Here is a 15,862-nt window from a genome sequence, read left to right as displayed (position 1 = left end):
TGGAATTGTTTCACAGAATGGACGAGAGGGCAGAGCGCAACATGGTCAACTGACGGCATTACATTTCAAGCGAGACGTGACTAACGGCTCGCGAATAAATAAACAAAAACAATTACATACACACATATACTTCGCGAGGAGCCCACAACGGGATCTGGTTTGTAATGATGGAGACGGTCGCAGGATACGAGAATGAACGAACCATCGAGTCAGAAGTGGAGAATGATACGAAGGTCAGGATCAAAAAAAGGCTGGAAGCGATTTTATTATGAACCTGGAAAAATACGTAATAAGAGAGAATTTTTTGTGAAAAATAAATTTTTAATTTTCTTAAAAGTAACCACGACCCGTTGATCGAGATATATACGTGGATAATTGCGAAAATAAATAAGGCCGAGAAGATATCAAAAGCGAGATGAGAAACGGTGATATTCGGCACACAAAATGAAGGTATTTGTGCCGAGAAAGCGAACAATTATTTATCGCTGAACGATTTAATCGTTTTTGTATCAGAGAAAAATATGGTATGAGACTATTGATAAGTTTATGCAAATCAACAATTATTGTTGACTGCAGGACTGGTTTCACGCAGAGAAATATGATCGGAAGTAAATTTCTCCACCGCGACCGAATCTGCAATTTGGCGCTAGCCCGTTCTCCGACATTAATAATTAATACTAGTAATAATATAATAATGAATTAAATAATAATGATTAAAATAATAATGAATTAAATAATGATAACAATTATTACTAATCGCTAAATAGATAAGCGGCTAATTATATGATGCGTATGTGAATATATATTTGACGGAAAATATTAAAGAAGTTTTTAAATATATACGCATATACCGGTGAATCACAAATGGTAACAGAACAACAAATTAATTAAATAATTCATAAATATACTTAGTGATTAAGCGGAAGATAAATAAATAACTTGGAAAAATGACAAAATCCGCAAAAAATGTAATCATTGTATTTAACATTACAAATGAGGAGGATCGTTTTTAAAAGTATCTATGATGATAGTTGAAAGAAGCACAGACATCTAGACACGTATACCCACATGCATTCACGCGTCCGTTCACGCCCAAAATATAGGTCCTAATGTTTGACGTTTTTTGTGCAATTAATATGTAACGTTAAACACAATTAATGGGCCCGCATACAGGAAAATAATTGACATAAGTATGGAGAGGGGTAAAATCAACTATTATAATAGTTGAAAAAATATAAGATTTTGAATGATATAATGCAATTCATAGTTGTCAAATAAAACTTAAAAATTGGCAATTACAAATTACATTATAGAAAGTCTGAAACGTTTGATAAGATAGGTATGATAACGAATCAATCATTTAAAAAAAAATTAGTATATTAGTGGAATGTAAAAAGAAATTGAAATATTCATGCAATATAAAGCTGAGACCTTTCAGCGGACCCCTCTCCACGTATACACGGTTAAGATCTTGATCCTGCACATTTTAATACTACATAAGTGTCATAAGTTTCTTACACAACTATCAATACTATGATAAGGATGGTATAAGAGTTATTAAAAGAATCATTTTTATCGTGTTATTTTTAACGAATTTTTGTCATTTTTACTGTAAAAATAAATTAATGTTTGTTTATTTTAAGTTATTTTTTAACTTGAACTTTAAACGCGTTACAATCAAATGTGACGCTGAGGAAGAGTTAACAAATGCAAGGATCTTAATGAAGATAAGAATACTATGATAATAGTATTTTTTATGATAATAGAAAAGTGATAGGGATATTATCGAGATATGTTATTTCATCGTTTGAATGAAATGCAAGAGTAGAAAGTTCAACATAACGGAACAGACCAAAATTAAAGAACGAAGTAAAATATTAAATTCCACCCAGTAAAATATGCGAAATCGATAAGAATTAAAAAAATTTCTCGCTAATATTGCTTGATTAACTAAATGTTCAAATTTAGAACATTTTCCACTGCATATTTTATGCATTAGCGGGGAATTCTAAATTTGACGGAAAATTTCATGGAGAGTACGGGCGAAGAAATTTTTTAAATGTGTGATAATAATGATGTGGATTGTAAATTTATCGTGTGCGACAATTACATACAGTTTGGAGATTAGAATTCTAAGAAATTAGGTATTTGATATTTGAAAAATATGGTAATGAATTGGGCGTGAAAGTGATTGAACTTTTTCGTTCTTATGCAATAACTGTTTATTACTAATATTATTATTATTGACATTTATTATAATTACTATTGAGAGTTGAAAATGAGCATTATCGCGATGAATCTATGAATAAGTAAATTAATGAATTATGATGATTAAAATATGATTATAATTATATTCAGAGACAGGGTAAACAAAACTAGAACAATTTCCAGGATATGTACTTTTTTGAATAGCGACCATTTCGTTCTTCCTGCAAATATAGATTTTTATTAATAAAAGTAACAGATATGCAATAAAATGTCAATTTCTTGTAAAAGCCTAAAAACACAAGGTAAACAAAAAGTAGTCGTGAGCCAACTTAATGTAGATATTAAATTCCCGTTATAGTTTAAATTTAATTCTACATTCAACAGAAATATATGCCGCTGAATGTAATGAACCGTATTTAACATTTAGGAAAAACCAATCAAATTGGATACATTTTTTCGATAGTTGGGATAGTCAGGCTCTATACAGCAAAGTTAATTGTTTACTCAAGGAAAAACGAAATGGAATGCTACAACAGTACATCCTAATTTTAACAATAAATTCTTGTAAAAAATTGTATGTATTGAACCAATTGTGGTATCCAGCAATATCTTTGCAATTATAAGAATGCGGTGAATAAAAAAATATTGAATTGCATTGTACGAGCAAAAAATTCAGTAAACAAATGCAAACTTATGATGCGTTTAAACGTCGTAGCGTTTCAATTTACGATTTTTTCCGACACGAATGCATATTGCCAGTCTTCTCTCAGATAATGTTGAATATTTTTACAAATCAGTTTAGATGGTTAGATTTTATATGATTTAGGTTTGAATTGATTTGATAAAAATTTATTATCGCAGTGTCGATAAACACGGTTACTTAAAAGTCAAATGTGTAAGTCATTGTACATTTGAAAGTTTGTTAATGAAAATAAAGGAAATGTGCGTTATAGTGAATAACATATAGCAACATGGTAAGATACCAAAATCTGAAGATAAAACACCAGTTAATTTAAAAATTTTTATCAGTAACACAAGATGAATACCAGTCGTAGAAATATAGAGCCTATAAGATTGAAGTAAAAACTAGAATAGGAAAAATCAACTAAAATGGCAATAAGAATAATCATGCATACGACTTGAATAACGAAGCATAAATGCAATGATAAAAGCAAAATGAAAATGTCAAAAAATGTTAAAAAGATTAAAGTAACTATCTTGATTTTTTCTCTTCTCCGTCTCTATGATATTTGATTTTAATCCCATCACATGTAATAAAAAAAAACATTTTTTTAATAAAACTTCCAATATATTAATATACTGTTTAAGAAAGAACTGTTTCAACACGATTTAAAAATAAATGATAGATATAAGAAGGGTAAAATGATCAAGCCAGAAATATATCGGGCGTTGAGTACAAGATACGTCTTCATTAAAAAAAGTCGTCCAAGATCCTCCTGTAAAATCAACAGAAATATAGATAAAAATATATAAATATATAAAAATATATGTATACATTTACATTTCGGTAAATAAGGACAATTGAATAATAATGAAAACAAGGATGTTATAAAAGATGGCAAATACAATGGAACTTTTAAAATATAAACAAAACTATTGAGAAATTCCACTGAAGTTAATGAACAAAAAAGCGTAAAAATGAAAAACTGAAATTAGTATGGCTGAAGTTCACGCGTTTATAAATAATGATGAAATATTATACTCAATAATCTACATCTAGTACATATACGAGCGTATACATATATAAATATAAAAAATTATAAGAAAACAAAAATATATATGGTTCTTGTCTAAGACGAATAAATTTAATAAACAACCATGGCAAAGATGAATAAAATATTGCAAAATTGTTTTATGCATTTGTATATAATTATTGATGTTTTAAAGCTAATATGCTATTATACTGTAATTTAATTATCAAACATTCAATCACACACGAAAAACACTTAAATAAAAATGCAGTAAGAAAAGAACGCTAGAAATTATGTGAGTTTGGTGACAGGACTCGTCAAGCGGTGTTAGCAAACCTCTTTTGAAAACTCTTTTTTTACGGAAATATTAAAAAATATAATTATTAAATTATGTAATGAGTAGAAAAACAAAAAGCATGAGTTCTACCACTTGATGTCGAATCTCACCTATTTCTCACTACAGTATATATACATATATAAATATACATTATAGTATGAACACACACACACACACACACAGACACACATATATGAAAGGCTCAATAAAAGTTATTGCAAACATACTGATGACGGAATGGATAGAATAAAATTTACTTTACAAAAATAATAACTAAATTTATGTAGTTATCATTACTGATTTTTTGTGCTCAAAATTATTGCACGTATTGTAAAAAAAATTTACAGTGACTTTGTATAGTCCTGAAAAAAGATCATAACATTTTTTAGTTACAATTTATGCAGATAAGAATAATTAAGAAAATGAAGTTTTCTGATCGATTATGTTAGATTATTAATTTAATGTATTTATGTAATGCAAAAATGTTAATGATACCTTCCACAAGTGAAAAATGCTCAACGGGCAATAAATACATCATCTATAATGACACTGTAATTCTGAATATTAATCAATTTGTATGCCCTGTCCAGCGAAGGTTCTCGATTTAAAAAAAACCTATAAATTAAGGAAAAGAACTTTTTATAATACGTTTTGACTAGTTCAATACGTAATTTATTAAAAATCTACAAATGAAAAAGCAATATTAAAAATATTTTTTATCGGGTCGCGATCCTACTAATCTTGCTTGTCATGACCAGTCAATATTATGGAATCAAATTTGTGCAGGATTTTTAAATGAAAAAGGGCTTGAATGATAAAAATTTTATAGATAGGTAAAGTACACTGTCGTATAAATCAGTATAGTAATTATTTTATAACTTTGCATAATGGGACATTGTTCAGAAATTATGCATGCAAATAATATAAGTTCACGAATACGAAAATAATAAGTTTATTTAGTATTCGTTGACATATGCCGTTAAGAAAACTGATAAAACTGATTGTCTTTTTTAATGTGAACTTTTGCACTAGGTATTATTTTGTCTATTTGAAAAAGAAAATAACCATAATTTTGACATTTAATTTATATGTTCTAAATATTTCACCGATCTGAATTCAGGATGCTGCAGTACCAAGCTGATTTATATCACAATCAAGAATACTAATATTTATTAGATTCATTTAAAAATTTTGATAAAATATCAAATTTTAAGAATATTAACGATCGGCCTCTTGAATGAATACATGTAACATTACGTGAACTTGTATAGAAATACATTGAGTATATTTCAATATCTGAGCACTTTCCAATTTTGTATGTTGGCCAATATACTTCCATCACATAATCGATCCGACACTGTCGATCATTCAAAAAAATGAATTAAAATAAAAGCTAAAGAAATTTACCGCATATAGTCCTTGAATCGAATTTGATGTAATAAAGTTAGGAAACGTCTAGATTAGTTTGAAACAGAGAAAGAAAATAATGAACAATATTCCAAGTCGGGCAAACAATGCGATATATCATGTGTAATGTTAATTTTTTTACTTATGTTTGTTTTCTTGTATGCAAAACCAAGAATGAGAATGAAAGCCTTTTTCAAGAATTGACTACATACACAAAAGGTAATCATCAAAGTAGGACAATTATTATTGAAGGTGAAGAGAAAAGTGGACTAAAAGAGAAAACGTAGCTAGATAGGTACTTTTTTTGACAATTCGCAAGCGCGTCACTAAAAGACCGCACTATTTAATAATTATATTATTATTATTTGTCGTTGAAACTTTTCCAACACTATAAAATACGTCATACGTATTTCTGTGAGGAATATTATTATTTTATCCTAAGACTTTAACTGATAAACTATCTTTATGATTTTCAGTTTTATTCTTGTTAAACTCTAGTTATTTTCAATTGATTTATTCAACAAACTTAAGAATTACGATAATTTCTTAATAGCTATTTACCCGTAATTCTAAAAAGAATACTATTCACTTATCTTTGATATACATTTAAATCATAATTATAATCATCATTATCTCGTCATTATTTAAATCATTTTTGTACATCTTTTTAAAATGCGTTTATTGTATTAATTAGAGCTCATTTAAAGCTCATTTTAGACACAGTCCCGATCTCGAAAAGATAATTTTAGTTCCTCATGATTGCAAAAAAATTAATGAAATAATTAAAGAATATAGGATTGCACATGAGAGACACATGAGAGTTAAATGTTTTTTAAACATCGTTTATACACTAATTTAATACGACTCGTGATAATTAATTGAACGTATAATATTTTGTCATTAAGAAACTGAAAGTCAAAATTATTACGATTATCTGATTATGACAAGGTTCATTTTGTACAGATTCCGATTACATGTGATTTGACTGGACAGGAATTTTCTATTTGATTTATTTAAAATAGTGCTTTTCTCTTAAACACGAGAAATAAAATATTATTTTAAAAAATAAAATATTATCTGACATTATATTTTTTTACCAAAAAATTAACGATTAATTTGTATAAAATATTCTATATGAAATAATCGTACATTTGATCAGTTTTTATTAATGAACAAAATTTTATACATGTAATTCTTTCAAATATTTATTTATTCCTGCAAAAATCTTATTTTTAATAAATACTATTTAAGTTTTCTGTTTAATTAAAACAAAATTTAAAAAATTTAAAAGCTTGTGTGTAATTAGATCATGTAAAGTGAATATCTGAAAGAAATGAACCTGGCCGTTTTCACAGATTAATTATCTTCTGCTTGTAATGAAATTTTCTATACTTTGAACAGAATATATTAAAATTTTTCTGTCCGCATTTTTAAGTTGTTTTTGTGACAAATTAACAAACATGTCGATGAAATAGTGCGTTTAACGTGATGGAATGCATGTACATATTTACTGCGTGGATAATAAACAGAAGTACCGGGAAGAAAGTGAGAGAAAATATAGATAGTTAAAAAAGTGATTAAAAATAAGAGAAAAAATGTAAAGGAATGCGAAAAGAGTGATATAATTCACAGTGTTACGAAATATAGAAAAAAGTAGCGATTTAAATGATTTTTTTGTACATACATCTCCACGATGTTACTATATATTTTTTTTTAAATTACCGTAATCTTTGTTAAATCGGAAGTCATATGCTTTTTATCATTTGAGAAGTTGTTGGAACTTATGCAATATATAAGAGCATATAACGCCTGTCACTCGGTTTAAAAAAATTGCCATCAAAATATCATTATATAGCTTGGGCGCAAAATACTAATTATGAATAAGATTCTTTATTGTATACAATAAAAAAATAATTGTTTTAAAAAAGTTGAAAAAATGTGTTTTTACAAAACCGTAATATTAAAATATAGATATTGTAAATTATTTGTGTTCATTCTTAGTCTTTTTTTATTTGTGAAATTAATAACACATCAGTAATTGTTCCGTTTTTAAACGAGTGTTCATTCATGATTTTTTATAATTTATTTCTTATTTTTTATGAACCTTTATGAATCATTCTAAATTCACTATATACCGCATATAGCTATTTCTGTACAAGCGCAAAAATAGGATTTAAAATAAATTTGCATACATTTGTCAATCAAACAAAGTGGTTGTTTACTTCTTTTATAGAATCCGTATGTTAATTCGTCTGATTATAATAAATTTATCATTTGAAACATTTATTAACAAAACTTTGTTAGAAATATTTTTTAATTGACCTAAAATTAGTTAACTTTGCACAGACACAGATTGGAAATGTTTCACTTGCAAATGTCAAACCAAAGCAATATTAATTTGATAGTTTTATAATTTTTACTGAGTTAAGTAATGAGACACTTTTAACTTTCCACTATATACATAATTATGTAATATCGAAAAGAAAGGAAATTTTAAAAGCCTAATAAGAATTAATAGTCAATTAAATACTCAAATAAATAACAAAGCTGATATAAACGAATGAAAATGGATAACGACTGTTTAGATCTTTGATAAAAATATATTTTGATTGTCAATTTTATGTTTATTTGCGTATAATACTGATATTAAAGTTAATATTATAATTCAATTTGATTAATTTTGACTTTTAACATATCAAACTGATCTACTAGATCAATCATTAATTGTACTGTGTAAACTGTGTAATGTGAGCAGGTATCAAAGTGTTGGTGGACTTTGTTCTGCATTTCTACGAAATTAGTACATTATTAACCAAGGGAGTGAAAGTATTGGCAAAACCATAACACGTGTAAATTAACTACCAAGGCGAAGCCGAGTGTGTTAAATACGTGCTAGGAGCTTGCTGTTTTCATTTCCGTGATTAATATACTATTTTTTGCCTGTAGCGCGTAAAATGCACATTGTAAAACCTGATACCTAGGTTTCAAAACACACTTTACGCGCAGTAGGCTAAAAAAACAAAATCGTTCATATGATTTTTTTTCAAAAGGGTCAAAATATTCGTCAAAAAAATTCTGCATTATTTATCGTTTATCCAAAAAATAATATAAATTTAAAATACTGATTTTTTAAGACTAGTATTGCAACTAATTTTATGAATTTATAATTATAATGAAAGTTGTTTTCATCTGATTCACTGATTTGCTTGAAATATACCATAAATTTATAATATTGTTCTATAAAATATAATTATTCAAGTATCATCAGAATCACGCGTGCAATAATCAGACTTAGAGAATATAGAGTATGGTGAGAATAAAAATCGTTTTTTCATCATCTATTCGAGGGACATGTAACGTAATTTGTGAAAATATTTGTTCATTATAATGTTTTCATGCGTATCTTTTTTCGGAAGTAACTTACAAAATTGAAGCGAATAAGTAACAAAAATGTTGAATTAAAAAAAAAACTTAGAAATAAGAGGAAATGATGATTACAAAATTTATGATATATGTATGTCGATTGGAATATGCTCAAAAAAAAGGCATAGCGAGGATATTTGCAATATAACAAGCAATAAATAGGCTGCTCTCAATTCAACTGTATATTATAAGTTTATGTGAATGCTTAAATAAGATTTTTTGAATTGAACACAAAGAAACGACAAAATACCAATTTTACATCTTCTTACTAATCATACAGTATGAATAGCTGCATATTAAAAAGAAAATTACGCAATGCTGTATCGTGATCAATATGAAAAAATAGACATGATCATAATAAACACATGTTTAACAAAGAAACGGAAGGTAATCTAAATCTAAGTACGCAATGTTTCAATTTTACACTACTGATAATAATGGCATAGGTGTAAGCGACATATAAAATACAATGATTTATAATAATTATAATGCTGTACAGAATATTTATGAAGAGGCCTGCCTTTTAAAAGATTGCCGAAAGAGAGTCGATCGATGGCAATTTAAGCTTTATCTAATATTGCTACTATACTTTATGAATAAAATGTGTTTTCAAATATTATTCAACACCATATTTTCAACACGTGTATAATATGATTATTCTGCGAGAAGTAAATTCAATAACACAAAAGAGAATATAAGGTATGAGAATCCTTATAACTGTTAAGCAAACGAATACCATCAATTATCTTTATTCTTGCGCGAAATTCGCCTATTTTAGATTTTTAAATTTTAATGAAAAATAAATGAAAAATAATAAATGTTAAAAAGTGCGAGATTTCTCATTATTTTTTATGAGCGTCGTTTTTTTATCGGTACACGACTTTCATTTTGAAAACAGTAGGCCAGACTATTAGTGGATGTTTTGTAAAATATTGAAAAAGGAAAGAAAAAAAGTAAGGCAAGTAAATGCAAACTGTTGCAATTACCCTAATGTGTGCAAAAATTGCACCACCATTTAAAATGCGACTACTTCAATAATGGAGCTGGTGAGAAATAATAAAGCGCGTTAGATGCACAAGACAAGTACCGAGCCGAGTCGTTTTTCAGTATTAGATCTATTCGATTTTTCATAAGAAATTTCGATAAAAGCGATAACGGCGTAAATTCAATTCGTTAGCGAAAGAAAGATAGCCGGAGTGCAAGATATACGAGAGTGAGAGAGAACGAGAATGCGTGAGAGAACTTGCGAGGAAGAGATCAAAAACGTTTAATATATAAAGCATGAAATAAAATCCTCGAAAATATAAAATATTAAAAAAGATACATCAAGTTTCACATTGAGTTACTTGTAAACAAGGGGGTCGTAAATTTAATAATCAATTGTGTATGTATACAAACAAAAATAAATACAATATGGCGATTATAAATATGACACTAATACAACAAATAACAATATTGTATCCCTCTGTACATATTAATATATATACTATAATATAATGATTATTATATGATTTATTATATATACTATAAATATAATATAATATAATATTGTATGTACATATATATACATATATATACACATATGTGTATGTGTATGAATATGTATTTATATATAATGAATTTATATTATTACGTTTATTATTGTTTTAATTGAAACTATGATTATTATATTATCGCGACGACGAAGACGACACGACGATGATGATGAATATTATTATAATTATGATATTATTAATATTTAAGAAAAGGTTCACAACGTGCCGTGTGTATGTGGGAATAAAATATATAATATAATGGACATTGTTCAATTCAATCTGATGAAAGTCTTCCAATTATTTACCATACTATCCATATCTATTATATCATTTATTTATCTTTGATCCAATTTTATTGCAATAAAACGATAAGGAGTACCTATCTATCTGGATAAAAGAAATATTTTGTATTTTTAATGTTTGTAAATTTACAATTTTTTATGTAATGCAACGTGATAAAATTCCATTTATCCTTAAAATCAGTTCTGCATCTAAATAATACTGGTGTTACAATAAACACTCTTTTTTTATGTTTTTTTTTGTTATTAATTTCATTATTTGAACTTTTAACATGGCAATTTTGAAATTCTAATAGTATTTATGCATATATAAATTATGCTGTTTCAAATACACTACGTCGATAAATATTCTGTGATAAATAAAAATTTGCACCGATGTTTTTACAAAAACCGATGAATTTTCACTCATTTCAAAATGTAATGGAAAAACTATCTAAAAGATTAATCAAACCTATAACCGATAAAATGCACTGAGCTATTATACTATATTATACAATATTAAACTGTACATATACAATAGTGGTTACGGCCACATTATTATATTAGTATGAATGATTAGTATTAGTAATACATTAACATCATTTATTGCCTTGTTAAAAACATTCGTGAACATTCTTCAAATTTTTTCTTTCTTTCAATAAAATTTTAAAGCAATATTAATTTTAATCTTACAGATGGTTATAAAATTATTGATTTATACGAATAATTTAAAAATATAACCGCTATTTTCTTGAAACAATTTGTTAGCAACATATTTCCATTTTATAGATTATTGTTTTTTTTATTATTCATTAATTGAATTTACTGCTGAAATATAAATCTCATACTTCTAGATTTATAATGCAATTATTTCAAAGTATACGAACATTTAAAATTTTATACTCTTTTTTTCTCATCGACCAATAACAACGTCGGATGTTTGCGACTGTTCTCTTTAAAACATTACATTTATATTTAACCTCCACAGCTAAATAATTTCTTTTGTCTTTTTCCATTTTTAAATTTATAATTTTATAACACCTGATTGGATATGTAAAACTGAAAATTTTTTGTTTTTTATTTAAACCAATGATATCAAACGCACTCTGCGTGCTCTTATATATATTTTTTTTCATATCTTATCCTATTGATTAACATATTTAACAGAAATTACTTTTTTCAAATGTCAATTTTTCAATGTTTAAAAAAAAAACAATTATTACAGTGTAAAAATGTGTATTTAGTAAAACAGTTCCGCGTATTCTTAAATTCATAATCATATAATTCATTATCATATTAAAAACTACTATAAATAATCTTTTAATTCTTTTTAACTATACGAGTTAAATTACTATTAAACATTTATCCTACTCTTTGAATAATGATGCGACGTTACAGCATTTATTTCAATCGTACACATTACAAAATCAGATTCCCTATTAGTAATAGAAAATAATCAGAACATTTTCAAAGTAAAACTTCTTGTTTTTACGAAACCACTTACTCGCTGTTAGTTTTATAAAATAAGTATTAAAACAATAACATGACTACAGTTTATTTTTCTTTACTTTTATTATCTTCTAAATGATTCGTATTAATTATGGTAAATAGAATTTTTACCATTAAAATATCAGTTCGAGACTATACATGCACGCTTATTTGCCATCATATAACATTATATCACTTCACCATATCTCAGCTAATCATCACGAATAAAATGCTTCAACCTTCAACAGGGTATCCATATATTTCTTTCATGTTTCATAATAAAATAAGAAGAGGGAGGGATATTACTGAGTGATCAAGATGTATCGATAAAATAGGATGTAACATAACTAGCAATGGTACTTTACCGACCGCACTGGATGGCAGATAAAACATCTTTTTTTGTATCTGAGCCTATAGTCTAATAGTCTTGATATTATCTTAGGCTTGGATGAATCCAGCTTGATAATTGTCATGTAACCTGCAAATCTTGACTATTATAGAAAAAGTTATTACTCCTTTCCCCATTAAAAATAAAATTTCAAATATGGGAATATTCTTTTCGAAAAAGAAACAATCTAGTCGCGTTACAGATCAAGATAAAGCAGTTTTGGTAAATACGTGCAATAATTCTTTAAATACTTAACCTTATTTTAAATGTAAATAATATTTATTTTGTTTTTAATCAACATAGCAATTGAAGCAAACAAGAGATAAATTGAAAGTGTATCAAAAACGAATTGAACAAAACATTGAAAAAGATAGAGAAATAGCAAAAATATTATTAACAAAGAATCAAAAAGAGTGAGTCATTTTACTAATATTCTTAATTATCTAATTTATATGTATAGCCAAAAAAGGTTTCAGTTAAGTTATTGAATTGTTTTAATCCTAACCTTTATATTAAACTTTGGAAATTTTTGATTGAGCTTATATTCCACTTTATAAAATAATTAAATCTTAATGTCGTTGTTGTTAATATCATTGATATTAATTTTATATTAATTAGATAATATATTCTATGATTTCTTATAAATAAAATAAAATCATTAATATTGTTTCAGCCGTGCACTTCTTTTGTTACGCAAGAAAAAATTCCAGGAACAAATTCTTGTCAAAACAGATGGTCAATTAGAAAATCTAGAACGAATGGTACATGATATTGAATTCGCTCAAGTTGAAACAAAAGTTGTTGATGGCCTTAAAGTTGGTAATGAAGCTCTCAAAAAATTACATGCTCTACTATCAATTGATGATATAGAAAAAGTTATGGATGAGACAAAAGAAGGTGTTGAAAAACAACAAGAAATTAATGCGCTTCTATATGGTGAATTAACTGAAGTAGATGAAGATGACGTTGAAGCTGAACTGAATGCATTGATAACAGAAGATGCTGAACTAAAAACACCTGAAATTACAACAGATGTACCATTGCCAGATGTACCTGAACACGAACCTTATAAGGACAAAGGTATTTTTATATTCAACTGGGGCAATCAAACTTTTATTCTGATATTTTTATTTTTTTTACAGAAGCAAAAAGCAAATCGCAAGAGCCTGTTGCTTTAGAAGCATGAATGGTACCAAATTAATTATTTTTAATGCTCTTATGTATATATGTACAGCTTATATTTAATATTTGTACCAGATAAACTATCTTATCATATCTAGTACATTCATTTCATAGATTAGATCAATATAAGTAAAAAATAACTTTTCCTATGACTGTATTTTTTTGTGAATAAGTTTTTATGAACTAAATTTCAGAATGAAACTAATATGAATTGCTGTTGTGTACATTGTGTAATATTGCATTGAATCAATCCTTTGGACTTTGTATTACTGACCTATTTTGAGGGAAGTAAATCGTTGTTTTTGCAATATAACGTGATAAGAGTAATATATAATTGTGATGTTTGTAAACAGAGAAATGTTTAAAAACATAATATAAAAAATAATAATACTTGATTTGTTTTTTTTTATACAAAATATAATTTTTTCTGCATACAGTTAAATTTGAATCTTATAAACTATAATATTTTTTAATATGTTCAAGTTTTTCAGTCAATATCTATTTGTTTAAAATCTCATTTGGTTTTCTGAAAGTATAAATGATTGTAACAAAAAGTCACTTTTCAGTGCAAAGTATCATTTAGTGCTATTCCTTTCTAGTAAAATTTAAACGATTGCAAAAGTGACTAAATAAAATGATTCAACTTTAACCATTCAATATTAAAATATTCATTGATATAAAAAGCATGTCAAAAAATGATTTTTTTACATAATAAAACTAAAATTTAATCAGGCATTAATCAGCATTAACACTGCTATACTAATGTTTAAACAAATTTAAGCTTTAATGAAATAAATTTTTGTTAAGGCCTTAAAATACGGCTTAAGAAATAGAATGAAGATCAAGCTGTAATAATTACTTTTGACCAGACATACTTATTTGCAAACTTACTAAAACTAAAAATAGTTTAAATATAATCGAGTTTTATAAAAAATAATCAGTTTTGAAAAGTAATTAAATATATAGTTTCTTCAATTCCCTTTGTATAAGACAACAAAATGATGCTAAAAATACGATGATCATTTGATATGTATTACATTTGCACATGTGCCGCAGTTCCGTATTTGTCTGACGTGTACGAGACTCGTTGACCTCGTGACTGTATTGCCAAGAGAAAGGTATACGCTTCGCCGGATATTATTGAGATGAGTTTTATCATGCGACGTTGACATCTAAGTTCAGTGGCCACAGTCTGAATTATTGATATCAAAAGTAAGTTTTTCTGTAAATCTTTGACAACATTTTCCAAATTTATTTATTTATTTTTAAAATAAGTAGCACCTTGTTATTAATGAATCTACATACAGACTAGACTTGATCTATTGCGATATGGTATATCAATTAATAACATCAAATATTTTTGACGAAGCACGCCAATTCAGAATCATCAACATTATTGCTTATAATTCGAGAATTATTATTAATAGAAGAAAATCATAGAATTGAATAATCATTGAGAACTAACATCTACACAATTTTGCTTAAAGTATAAAATATATATGCTTAAATAAGTATAAAATTATTTTGCAAAATTTTAGTTATTTCTTTTTATTGTCTTAGATAAAAAATCGCATTTACTAATACTTGAACGAATGAAACTTTGCATTCATGGTACAAAACTTTGATTCTCATAAAAACACGATATTTTTGACAAAAAATTGATTTTGATACGTAAGAAGATTATTTCAACTAAATAAAACTAATAGTCGACAAAATAACTCCATTATTATTGTTACATATTTAAAAAACTGCGCATTGATTATTTGATTAGGTAGAGAACAATTTATAGACCGTAACATAAACGTAATTAATGAACGCGATATGACAAAACATCAATCGAGAATTTATTAGTTATAGATATAATTATTCCATCATATCTAAAATCACAACAAATTGTCAATAAT

At 26.6% G+C, this 15,862-nt stretch overlaps 2 protein-coding genes across 2 annotated transcripts in view; both read left to right on the top strand.

Annotated features, from left to right (window-relative positions):
• LOC131673919 (RNA-binding protein Musashi homolog Rbp6-like) overlaps nucleotides 1-10,895 on the top strand; it is a 96,509-nt gene extending 85,614 nt beyond the window's left edge. Inside the window, exon 11 of the mRNA XM_058952310.1 lies at nucleotides 17-10,895. The gene's annotated coding sequence lies outside the window, so the exon portion shown is untranslated. The remainder of the gene's footprint in view (nucleotides 1-16) is intronic.
• A 1,941-nt stretch (nucleotides 10,896-12,836) lies between these two features.
• Nucleotides 12,837-14,307, top strand: LOC131673917 (charged multivesicular body protein 6). Its single transcript, XM_058952308.1, has 4 exons — nucleotides 12,837-12,998; nucleotides 13,080-13,189; nucleotides 13,450-13,856; nucleotides 13,919-14,307. The coding sequence occupies exons 1-4, from the start codon at nucleotides 12,933-12,935 to the stop codon at nucleotides 13,960-13,962; spliced, it is 627 nt and encodes a 208-aa protein (XP_058808291.1). The 5' UTR covers nucleotides 12,837-12,932; the 3' UTR covers nucleotides 13,963-14,307.
• The last annotated feature ends 1,555 nt before the right edge of the window (nucleotides 14,308-15,862 follow it).

This window comes from Phymastichus coffea, unplaced genomic scaffold (genome assembly GCF_024137745.1).
Source record: "Phymastichus coffea isolate CEN01 unplaced genomic scaffold, Cenicafe_Pcof_1.1 PCOF00204, whole genome shotgun sequence".
NCBI lineage: Eukaryota > Metazoa > Arthropoda > Insecta > Hymenoptera > Eulophidae > Phymastichus > Phymastichus coffea.
The sequence above is the reverse complement of the archived record's forward strand: the minus strand, read 5'-3'. Positions and strand labels throughout refer to the sequence as shown.